Source organism: Cuculus canorus, chromosome 2 (assembly GCF_017976375.1).
Source record: "Cuculus canorus isolate bCucCan1 chromosome 2, bCucCan1.pri, whole genome shotgun sequence".
Lineage (NCBI taxonomy): Eukaryota > Metazoa > Chordata > Aves > Cuculiformes > Cuculidae > Cuculus > Cuculus canorus.
In genome coordinates, this window is record NC_071402.1 from 144640444 (window position 1) to 144652472 (window position 12029).

General features: G+C 36.3%; 1 protein-coding gene across 29 annotated transcripts in view; it reads left to right on the plus strand.

Annotated features, from left to right (window-relative positions):
• SVIL (supervillin) overlaps positions 1–12029 on the plus strand; it is a 138269-nt gene that overhangs the window by 104997 nt on the left and 21243 nt on the right. For 18 of the 29 annotated variants that reach the window (XM_054057674.1, XM_054057675.1, XM_054057657.1 and 15 more), the window contains 3 exons: positions 3142–3219; positions 3801–3869; positions 9511–9661. In XM_054057674.1, coding sequence (XP_053913649.1) covers positions 3142–3219; positions 3801–3869; positions 9511–9661 — 298 coding nt within the window. The remainder of the gene's footprint in view (positions 1–3141; positions 3220–3800; positions 3870–9510; positions 9662–12029) is intronic. The other 11 variants (XM_054057668.1, XM_054057683.1, XM_054057689.1 and 8 more) reach the window with 5 other exon arrangements.

The window sequence follows — 12029 nt, forward strand, 5'->3', positions numbered from 1 at the left end:
ACTGGGAGATTTGCTTCGAAATGGACTGCTGTTTTAAACTACAAGACTAATGGAGACTTGCTTCCCTTCCGAGTCTAGTATTTTGGAAATAATAGTGTCAGATAAAATAAGCTGTTTCAAAAGCCTTTAATTTTTGAAGGCGTATTTTCACAGAGGACAAGTGAAGATAAAATTTGTGCTATAAATTTTTCTAGTGGGGACAGTACTCTTTGGATCTGTGAAAATGCTGCTTCTACTAAATAGGCAAACAACAACAAAACATCTCCTGTTCCACTGCTGTAGTACAAGTGAGAAGTTGTTGCACAGCCTGTTATTATTGAGGATATATCTGCGCCTGAACATGTCACTCATAAATGGCTGTGTGCTAGCTGCTCAGAAAAACAAGAAAGCTGATTTTTGCAGTTTGGTTTCTGGGTTTTGTTTTGGTTTTGCCTGTGAACTTGCTCAAAAAAATCCAGCTGCTAGTTTGAAAGATGTCCTAAAGCAAAAATGGTTTCAGCAAGGAAAGCAAAATTGTGGTCACATTTTTAACAGGCTAGTCTCCAAAATGACAACTGTTGAGATTGGATAACAAATGTACTCCAGCCAAAGACAATGGGGTTGAGAAAAAGCTTTAAGCAGCTGCCAAGATTTAAGCAGAGTAAAACCTTTGTTCTCTCTTCTCACTTCCCAGCACCCATAACGCTCCCTGCTGTGTTACCATGTGCAGCAACTTCACTCAGCACAAGTTAGGCTTTTAAAGCAAGTAAACGAGCATGAAGTGCTTGAAAGGTACAAGCTTTGAAGTGACAATGCTAGCAGAGGGAGTTTCTGTGACACTGGGTCACCCAGTCCATTGGTTCATTTTAGCTCTTGGCTATTTACAACCTACATCAAAGGATTTGCATATCTGCCAAAGAATGAAATCTTGGATGTGTAAGAAAAAATGTTACTCTTATTAGATGCACAACTCCTTGAAATGTATTGATATTTGTGATGCTGATTCATTATGTGGTAGATGATAAATTATGTCAAGCTTCACTAAGCTGACAACACTGCTTACCCCACACCATGTCAGTGTCAGCTGCCCTTGTATCTGGACATACTATTATTGATTATTAATCAGTGTGATGGTTATTATCCTTTGAGGTCCATGAAGCACTGTGCCACTGAAGTCTCTGTTTGTAGAACAACTTTGAAACTACAATGTACTAAAGAATCTTTCTACTTTCTGTTTCTGGATTGCAATAAAAATGCAGTAATTGTATTCATTACTGTGTTTTTGTGTTTAGTTAAAATGTAGTTTCCACTCATGGCAGCCAGGCATAAACAGCAACAGTGTGTAAAGTTCTGTCATGCACTGCTGATTCAAAATAATGCCTGAAGTTTTTAGTTGCACTATGTCACTGCTGTTAATGTAGTTAGACACCTTTTTAGGTTTTCTTTTGTGTGCGTGCCTCTCTTAAAAGGTTATGTAACTTGTCATGGATCTTTGATTATTCAAGCATAGCTATATAAAATAGAATTTATTAGAGTACATTTAGATTTCTTACAAACAACTGAAGTTGAAAGAATCATACTCTTAATAAAACAGCTACATTAAATGGTTCTGTTTGATCACTTCTAGTCAAAATGCTTCTGCATGGTTGTCTGCATGGTGAGATATTTCTCTAAATGTGTTACAGTATATTTTATGTGTAGATTAAACTGTAGCAAAAAAACATAAAAATCATGGGAAAACTTAAAAAGCAACATCAGATGGGGAGAAAGAGGGCTAAAGAATTTTATCAAGGAGATAAAGATGAGGGAGGAAGTTGAGATTTACTTGGAATTCCAGCAACTGTTTTGATGATTGCTGCACAAAGGAGGAAAATTTATTGGAAGCTAAGAGACTTCTGAAATTATTTATAAGTATGGTAAAACATACTTGGTCAATTCAAAGAATATCTCTAACATCAGGGGAACGTCTTACTTTTAGTTGGGAAAAATGTTTTGGATTTAGTGTGTTTGTGTTCATCATCTTGGTTTGTATGGAAGACTTCCAGTTTGTTGGGATTTTTTCATGGGTAGAAAAATTAACTAATTTCAAATCTTTTCTTAGTATCGAAATAGCAAGATTTACTTGAATGAAAATGCCAGGTTTATGGTCAACCTTTTTTAACGGAGTCCCTGATTAATGTGATTACCAGCTGCATTGCAGTCGCATTAAAGCAGTGAATGACATTTGAAATGCACTTAATTCTTACAGCAGGTTCAAACTGCAGCTCAGCACTGGTGTTAAAGGCTAGGGCTGAACAGTCAGTTCAAAATTACTCAGAGGTTAAGTGTGTAAAAATCTTTAAGGAGGTAAGCCCTTAAAAAGTGACCTTTAGGCCAAATATTAGTCTGTTGCTGTGGTTGTCCTTTTATCCATTTAATATATGACATCCACCAAGTGCTCATATCGAATTCTAATCAAAACTGAAACTTTTAATGATGGTGCTTTATCTTGAGTGACTCTGACAAGCTGCGTTTACCCATATTCTGTGCGATGTCCCACATTTATTTAACCTGTAGAAAGGAAGAAGAATTATAGATGATAAAGCCATGTCTAATCAGCTTTGGGTAAGCCAAGCTCTGAGGCAGGCGTTATTTGTAGGCTTTGTTTAGAATGGTGAACTCACCTTCGCTGGGTGCTATGGGCTTAGCAGTTCCCTCCAGATGGCTTTTGAGTATCCCAGTTTTAGTGAGCATTCTTTACCTTCATCCAGAAAATATATGGCTTGTTATTTAGCAGAGTCTGATTAAACTTGCAGCAGATTATTCACATTGTGGTTGACGTGGTTCATCAACATAATGGTGCATGAAAACAGAGACATAAAAATCATCAGCATATGAAAAGTGTATCTTCTGGCTGTGCCGTTGTGTACTGTGTTGAGTTGTAGTGATATTGTTACTGACTTGTTTAATTCCTGCATGGAATGGCTTTGGTAAACATGCTGTTTCATTATGACAACATTTTTTATCTCTAACATTCCAATAGGGAAAACATTTCTAGAAAATTAACAATTCAGATTTACTTTTTTTTAAGAAATTAGGTGAAGATGAGTTATTTCCCCCATCTCCATTTCTGGTAGTCCAGTTCTTTTCTAATTCCTTTGCTTTCTTCTATCCTTGTCATAGGAACCTGTATATGCTTCTACTTACTCTCCTGTTATACCTGCTGTCCATAAATTTCATCCTTTTCTACCTATTAATCAGGTGAGCAAAAGTCTGCAAAATTTGAATGCTTAATAATTGCAAGTAAGCACTTTTTGACAGGGTTTCTTTACATAGGAAATTAATAATTGTCTTAACTGATTAACCAGCTTAGTAAGTGCTGCTTTAAAGAAACATAGTATTATGCCACTATGTTGTGTATTCTTCTTCAATATACATTCTGCTAGTATTTCTCTTACAGCTGCTTTTCTAAAACTTCCCTATCTGTTAGACTGTGTAGGTAAGAAAATAAATGAAGGGTACATTATTGCATTCATTGTAACGCTGAAAATGTGCAAGTTGTTTCAAAGGGTGTCTAAAAGGAGCAATATTTAACTGCACAGCATTTATTTTAGACTAAAATGTTGTGTACCCTGACTTTCTCTCTAAGTAATGTGCATATACAATGTAAGAAATAAAAATCATCTAATTTATTGACTGTGGAAAGCAAACTGCTTTTTTTCAGAAGTGGCTTTTGTATAGTGCTTTTCCTTAGCCCATGTCTAAAGGATTTTTACTTTGGCATATCCTACTTCTATACTTTGACTGTCCCGTCTTCCTCCTTCTCTTTTTCTTCCTTTAAGGTCTGTAGTACTAGTTTGAAAGAATCAAGCTCTCTGATTTCTGATGAACGTCATCCTTGGAGATGGAAGGTGAAAAGCTGTACAAACTTCCTGTTTAATTATTAGAGGAGGAGTAAGACTGAAAATCACATTCAGATCTAAGATGCATGTTCCCAAAGCAACTTGTGGCAACAGAGTTAACTTTGTGTTTGCCTGGGAATAGAGTTCTGCTGCTCTTCAAGTAAATATCAAGATCGTGCCCATAGCTTTGCAATTCCATCACAAACAATTTGAAGAACTTATGAAGAATTAATAAATAATGAGAAATATAAACTTTCTTCAGTTAGAGCTACCTAATAAAGTTCGCTTTGAGCAGAAGTAGAATATCGGATCTTGATCTGAGCAAACAGTACCTGTTTGACATGATCTAGAGGTAAAAGAAACAAAGGCAGGACTGGGCAAAGAGACAAGCTGAAGATAAACACGAGAAAACATGGAGAGTTAACTGGAAGGTTTCAATAGATCTATGCAGGTCTAATTCTGTTTTATTACACCTCCTTCTCCCTTGCAACTAGTAGTTGTAGTACTACAAGGAATCCATTGGGTTCTTCATTCCCACACAAAATACGGTGTATTTCCCATATGAGCAGCTTTCTGGCTGGTATGCGTAATGGCTTTCAATCCAAGGAACAGATACTTACTGTTAGGACAGAGGGTGATGATTATGGCAGAGGGTGCAGGAACCACAATAAGGTTTTTGACTACTGATATTTACTGTTTCCACATTCAATTTTGTAGCTGGGTTTGAGGATGATGTCTTACTCTAATTCTTTTTTAATTAAAAATTGAATTTGGGGCTAGTATCTGAAATGTGTTACTGTTACCGTTTCTCTGTAAGCTCTGGATTTCATATAGCTTTATTACTACTTACTTCAGATAACCTACTCATTTTGTTGTGACAGATATGAGCAGCTCTGTGTATCTAGAAGGTAAATATAAAATCTAACTGAATAACGTGATAATCCTCCAATAGTGAGAGGACGTCCTTCAATGGGCTTTTCATCCCATCCTGTCTTAAAAGGGGGAACACCCAAAAAGTATTCATCTTTCCTTTGAACACAGTAGCTACATCTTACCCTCTTAGGAAGCTCTCTTCTTCTAGCATAGTGTCAAGGTGCATACAGATTTGTTTGGGTTTTTTCCTGGCGCAATTAATCATTTTGTTGTTTGCGCCAAACATGAATTGAATATATTCTATTTTGCTCAGGCCACTTTTGAACCATGCATTTGTATTTCAGTTTTCTGCTTATGACAAGACCCATATAAAGCTGCACAGTAAAACAGCGTAGAAATTTTTTGTACTTGTACAGCTGTTGGATTCTTCTTGTGCTATTTTTTGTCTTAGGAGCCTAAACTAGAGAAGTTACTTGTATTAAAAAGCAAATAGATACTTTTGGGATTCTTCTTTTATATGACTTATCACAATGATTTTAATTTGATCCCTCTTTTGAAAAATACATTTTTTTTACATTAAATTTTGGATTGGATTTGCCCAAGTAAGGACGGTCTTGATCTTCAATATAGAAAAAAAAGTTTTCTCTTATTTCTTGCATTGAAAAGCAAAAGCAAACCACAAACCACAAACCAGCATGCTAACAGAACACTCTCAGTTGTGTTCTTGTGACCTAAAAGGAACGCTGCTTGGACTGGAAAATTGTAGGGTACGAAATGAAGCGTTGCCTAGATGTGGTCCCTTCCTTAGCAAAAATCAGGCTCCGACACTGCAAAAGCAGAGGAGTGTCTGTGCACACCCTCAAAAAACGTGTTGCAGTTCTAGAAAAGACCAGTACATCATCCAATCTGCGAAGCAGCGGAAGAAAAGTAATCTTTGTTTCTAACTGTTCTTGCATTGACTCTATCACTCCTTCTCAGACTTAAAACACATCTTTTGAAAAATAGTCTTCGTTCTAAACTGTCAACATACAGAAAGTGCAGTGCAATATTGAGTTGGGGAGGGGTGTCAAGTATAATATAAATATATTCAAGTATAATATATATATATATATTTCGAATATAAAATATTCGAAAAAATATTTTAGCCCTTTCTTGAAACCTTTCAAAATAGCATCCTGGACAGAAGTGAAGAGGCTGGAAATGGATGAGCTGTTGCAGTACAGGTTACCTCTTCAAAACAACGGTTCCATGGGAATTTTTCTCATCTTTTTCTGTCTTACAAATTGGCTAGTTTTTCCCCGCTTCCCTTTTCAAGCCATATTTTTCCCTTAAAAGCCTGGTTTACCAAATTTTTCTGATTTTTTCTTCTTTATGTGGTTATTTCTTCTTTACCTTCATGACTGTTGTTGGTACAATCCCAAGAGGCTTCTCAGCAGAAGTGTATTTTTTTTCCATGTGCTTGGAAACATTTTGATCAAAGTTGGGATGAATCAAATCACTGCATGACTCTTTTCTGTTCAGAATTAGTTTTTCAGTCAGTTAACTGGTTTGCAGCCTCTAAGCTGCACTGATATTTTTATATTGCTCAAAAAGCTCAATGTCATCTGTGATTAAGTCAATATATTAAAGAAATCAAAGGTAACTGTGTTAACATATTTAATCATACTTGATCTCATCAAACTTACCATTTTGATTAAACCTGTTTTCCATAATGCCATGTGGAATGGCATTAATTACGCGCTTGTGCTTTGATTCTTCATTGATTGTCTTACAGCAGTCTTCCAATGAATGTTTGGAACAACACACAGCTTTTGTGACCTACACCTACCTAGTTTTGTTCTATTTCTTCCAAATATTATCCCCATCTGAGCTTTTATCAGTCCTGTGTATTTTCCCATTTTCAAAGGCTGTTTATTAAAATCACTACTTGTGTTTGAGGCATCTCCTATTCTAGTTATTTCATGTTGTTGAATGCCAACTTTTCTGATCCTTTTTCTGCTTCACTTCATTTTAAGAATTTATTGTCTGAAATATGAGATATCAATGAACATGTGGACATCCTTTCTATGACAAATTAGGATATTTCATTGAATTTAGCAGCCTGTTTTGTTTAATGGAAAAATAGCATTGGAGATGTCTTCCTGAGCTTTTCATTTATTCCTAAAACAATTCTTGTTTTGAGTATTTATTGGGGTCTTTAACTCTCATTATCAAACTTTCACAGTTACAAATGGAGATTTAATCTTCTTTCATATCTTCTTTTTTATTTTTGTTTTTTTATTTGGAAATAAAATTTACACTTAAAATCTTGTGAAATTTTACCCTTTGCCTTATTTTTCTCAACTAATTCCTCCATAGATGCTGTCATTTGGTAGTTGTGAAAGCTTTCTAAACTACTGCCACGTACCAGATGTATTTGTTCGGAAATTTCTTTTGACAATTACATTGGCTCATGTTAGTTTTTCCAGCTATAGAAAATTATTCTTTCTATTAAGCATCACATATAGTTTTGGTTTTCACTAGGACTGTTACAGCAAAATAAACGGATTGGGGGTTACTTGGTGTCTATTCAGATTACCTTTTTTTTTTTTGTTAATTTGTTTATTAATAGAGGAAGGTAGGCATCTCCATGCATTTGGAAGAGATCTAAAATGGATTCCTCTGGGTTTTTTTAGGAACTCCAAGGATGTTTTGCCCAAGGAAGCGGCTTGAAATCTTCCATTAAAAAAATAAAACAGCAACCTTTTCCTACCATTAGACAGCTACTCACTCTCTCTTGTCCTTTGACAAGGCTCGAGAAGAACTACTCCTGATCTTTCTTAAAATTTACATGTGTAGTGATTAAGACATATGCATTCCAGGTCTCTATCTTCAGAATTTTCAGTTACTCTGCAGACTCTAGAGCTTTTTAGGTATTTGCTGGTGACAAGATCCAAAATTAAGCCCCCTGAAATTTAAAAAATATGTAAATAGTACATATGAAAGAATCCTCACTTCCCCTCATATTGTAATCAAAGTAAACATCCTTACTAAGCTAAAAGCATTTCTATTATACAAAATTTCACATGTGGTTTCATTAGGCATTTATTAATTTCCTGCCAAGACCTCCCTTAGTATATTGCCATGGGTGTTTTCTTCTACCAGCTGTTCATCCCGGAGGTGCTTGTGGTTCAGACATTGGAATGGGTAGAAACTAGGGGAAGTGAACAGAGATTACTTCTAGTGTTTTTATTTAGCTGCTTTTACAGAACAGGAAGCAAAATTGCATAAACTTGCGTCTCCTTATTTATGTTGAATGTTTGGGAGTTCTAGGGAAAAATTGGAGGGCTTCATCTCGATTATCATGCCTTGCAGTCATTGTGTCTGGCTGCCCAATTATCTTTACTAATAAATTGAGAACAAGCATTACAGGAAAAGGCTGCAGAGGTACATAGAACCAGAGGAAGGACTGGAGGGCTGTCATGTCCTAGCTCTTGTACAAGCCATTTCTTGCTTGTCTTAACTCTTCTGGATGATGAATACTGCTCCTGGTAAATGATGAAAGCTGTGAAATCTCTGTTTCGGTGTGTCCTCTGCAGTCATGAGAGTTTTTCTATAAAGTGACTGATTTACTTAGTCTGTTTGATTTTAAGCAAAGAAATAAATGAGAATGTCTGGGTTTCTATCTCTTCCTTGTATCTTGAAACAGAGAAGAGTGTTTACTTTATGTTTGCAAGCTTTTAGAATCCTTTTTAATTTCCTCTCTGTAGTTGTATGAGCTAGAGCTATGATAAACCTTTAGATTTTCATGTGTTTTTTTCATCCCTAGCAGCTAGTTTGTGAAAGAAAAATACCAAATGGCAAACAACTTGGAAGTAATTCCAGAGATGACAATCCCATGCACTAAAAATAGTTTTATACTTGATTCCTATACAGTATAATCCCTGAAATGTTGCTACTTCTTTAAGATAAGTGCATTGAAGCAATATTTCTTTGGCCTGACCTAGCTAGAGCAGAGTATGTAAATTCATTTTCTTTCCTGTTTAATGTACCATCATCAGTCCTTTGCATTAGGAGGGCACTAAGGTACTTAGTGCTCCTAGGTGCTCCTAATCATTCAAGCTGTTGGCTGCTACCCTTAAAGCAAGCGAGGAAAGCTGAGGGTGACCTAAAAAAAAAATAAAAATAAGAGATGATCATAGTCATTGGAAAAATATTCAGTAGAGCAAGCTGACCCATGAACTTAAGTGAGCAGCCTCTGGAGAGATAAGGCTGCTAAGCCTGCCAGGAGAATTGAGGTAAAAAGTGATTCAGAGTGTAAAAGAGAGTGAGTGTAAAAGAGTGATTCAGAAATCATAAACTGAGTTAACGCTTCTTTGTTGTTGTTCCCTGTGCCACCTGCAGATTTACACACATGAAAACATCTGCTGAAAGTCAATTTAGTGATCTCACTAGTGTAGCAAGTCATGCTTCAAAAGAACAGGGTCTGGAAAATTATATCATACATAGAGTAAATGGTTTGCTTTGCTTAGAGGAATGCCATTTGCCTTGGCTGATATTTTGAATAAAGGTCAAAGAGCATAGACCAAAAGCTCATCTTCACAGTGTAGTAGGGCAGCAAGATAATGAAGCATCTCGGGGTCATTAAGCCGTGTCTGTGACTTTCCTTTAGTAGCTTGTTATCCTGTTCTCTTCCCTTCTACAGCTAGCAGTTGAAATGTTCAACCAGTCCTTTGCTGTACTCTGGTAGGTTTATCTATTTTTTTAAATATATTTTTCTCATTTCCCCCCAAAAAAGCAGAGAATAGCAGATAACCAGGAGAGTCAGATGACCATCGAAGAAAGGAAACACCTGATTACAGCTCGAGAAGAAGCCTGGAAGTCCAAGGGTAAAGGAGCAGCCAATGACTCCACGCAGTTCACTGTAGCTGGCCGAATGGTAAAAAAAGGTCAGTGATGAAATGATCTTAATATAAATAAGCCACTGCTTATCTGTCTAGTCAAAATAAAGTCAAGCTAAAGCTATACAGAGGTACCATCCAAATTTAGCAAGAGGAAGACTGTTTGTCTTCAAGTGAGTATCATGTCATGAGGCTGTTCGCCCTGGCTTCTTGTGGCCATTGGTATTGATCCATTTTGTTCTACACTGTTGCACTATTACAATCCAGTTATTACTGGGTTCAGTCTGACTGGTGTTGGTCAATCACTTAAACGGTAATATGTTTTGGTATTAATACAAATTTTAATTTAATACAGCCCAGAGAGCACAGTTATATTATTCTCTTATTTATTCTTCCTTTGAAAACTCAGGTGCACTGTCTAGAGAAAAGTTGTGAAATCTAGTTTTTGCTGTTGCTGGCACTTCCACCACTCCTAGCATCTCTGGGAATATTTAGCAAACCTGTGCTGGTTTTATGGATGCTGTTTTGGACAACAACTTGACGTGTTGTGTTTGGCTGAAGAAATCACTGAACAGATTTCTGCATAGAACCAAAGAATACAAATGGCAAGGGAGCAGTTTTGACATTTTTGAGATCTCTTGAATTCAGTCAGTGTTTCCAGATGCAGTCATTCTTCTGAAGTGGACAGGAGTCTCTGAAGGCTGTACATAGTAGAAATATAGCTATTCATGCAGTGTACATGGGATGATAAAAGCTTTGGAAGGAAGCATCTAAATGGATCTCTTGTGGTTAACAAATACTAAATTTTGTTTTGTAACAAGACCTTGGTTGTTGAACAAGATTGCAACCTTAAGTTAAATGACAACCACCAAAAAAAATCATACTCCAGTTCCAATCCAAGCCACATTCTGTTGGCAGATAAATAGATACACGGTATTAGGAATTACATCTATTAGTAACGTATTTTAGCTGCTGCTTCCATTATTTTGCTGCTAGAAATGCCAGTGGTCAGTGTTTAGAGACTAACTTGTGTTGGAGGGTTGCCAAGAAAAAGTGTTCAGTTCTCCACAGGCTGCTTTCTGAGATTATATTTGACCAAATAATTGGTCTTTGGAAAGGAGGAGAGGTGATAGTATTTGCTCTTCTTAATGGGAAAAGAAAAATACCTTGAAAGGATGTCTTTAGGTGCTGAGATCATTCTTTTGGAGAAGCAAGGTTATCCAGTGACAGTGGCATCAGTAAAAGTAGCCCACGTGGGATTCTATTCAGATGTGTGCTATTTTTGTTGCCTAAAAGGATCAGTTTTCCTGATAAATTTTTAACTTAAGGGATGATGAGAAAGCAATTCAAAACTAAATCCTTGTTATATACATGTGCACAGATGCATTTGTAGTTTAATTAATAATTAATTTTTATTAATATTTAAATTAAAGATGCACAGATTTTAATTGCTTCTTATGGCTGAAATTTTTCAGTCTTAATTGGAAGGTGATCCCTTACTAACATCTGAAGTGGTTCTCAAAGTGGTCTTGTGGATTAAGTCCTGGGAAAGCTGCTTATGAGCTGTATCCTCTCAAATACGTCTTGATGAAGGCTTTACTGGTTGACTTAAAACCTGCTGGAATTTAAGAGTCTCTTAGGTAACAGGGGGAAAAGTGTTTGTGGAAAAGGTACTTGATTATATTCTAAATCTGCTTTGGTGTTTAATAATTATGACTCGCTAGGAGTTGCACTAAAGGTAGCGGAAATGCAGTTGGTATATATTCTTCCAGCACAATATCAGTTTAATCTGATCAAAATAACTAAAGGCTTTAATTACATGGCTCAGTAATTAGTAAGCTATGGCTAATTGTAAAATAGATATTAGAGGAAATCTTAAATGTTGATTTCCCCATTTACTGAAAGTCTATGCAACAAGAGTTTATAGGTGCAATTCTTTTCTTCAGTATACTTTTCTACCTAATAAAAAGCCCTTAAACCTCTAGAGTGTCTGATCTCTTAGTGAAGCAACATAGATTTACATGAAAAGAACTGAAAAAAAAAAATTATTTTATCCACTGGGTCCAGGATGAATTGTTTTATGATAGTTACTGAAAAGGAGGTAGGAGAGTACAGCAGAAGGACGGAGTAGTGCTTGATACAGTGGAGACTCTGACTTCCATTTCCACATATTCTTAAAAACACAACACAGCCCAAGAATTACTGCTTAATCCAGGGACAGCATTCCCAGGTCAGATGCAGACTGCTGTAGTAGAGATGGGTTTAAATTTAAAAAGGAGTTTGAGGAGGCGGTGGTTGTGAAGGTGCCAAGCAAGATCTTGTTAGTTTCCCTGCTAACCATATCTTCTTGTTTAGAACAGTTGCAGGTTATTAAAATGTGGCTTGTGGTAGAATTGGAGACTAAAACAGAGCAAGT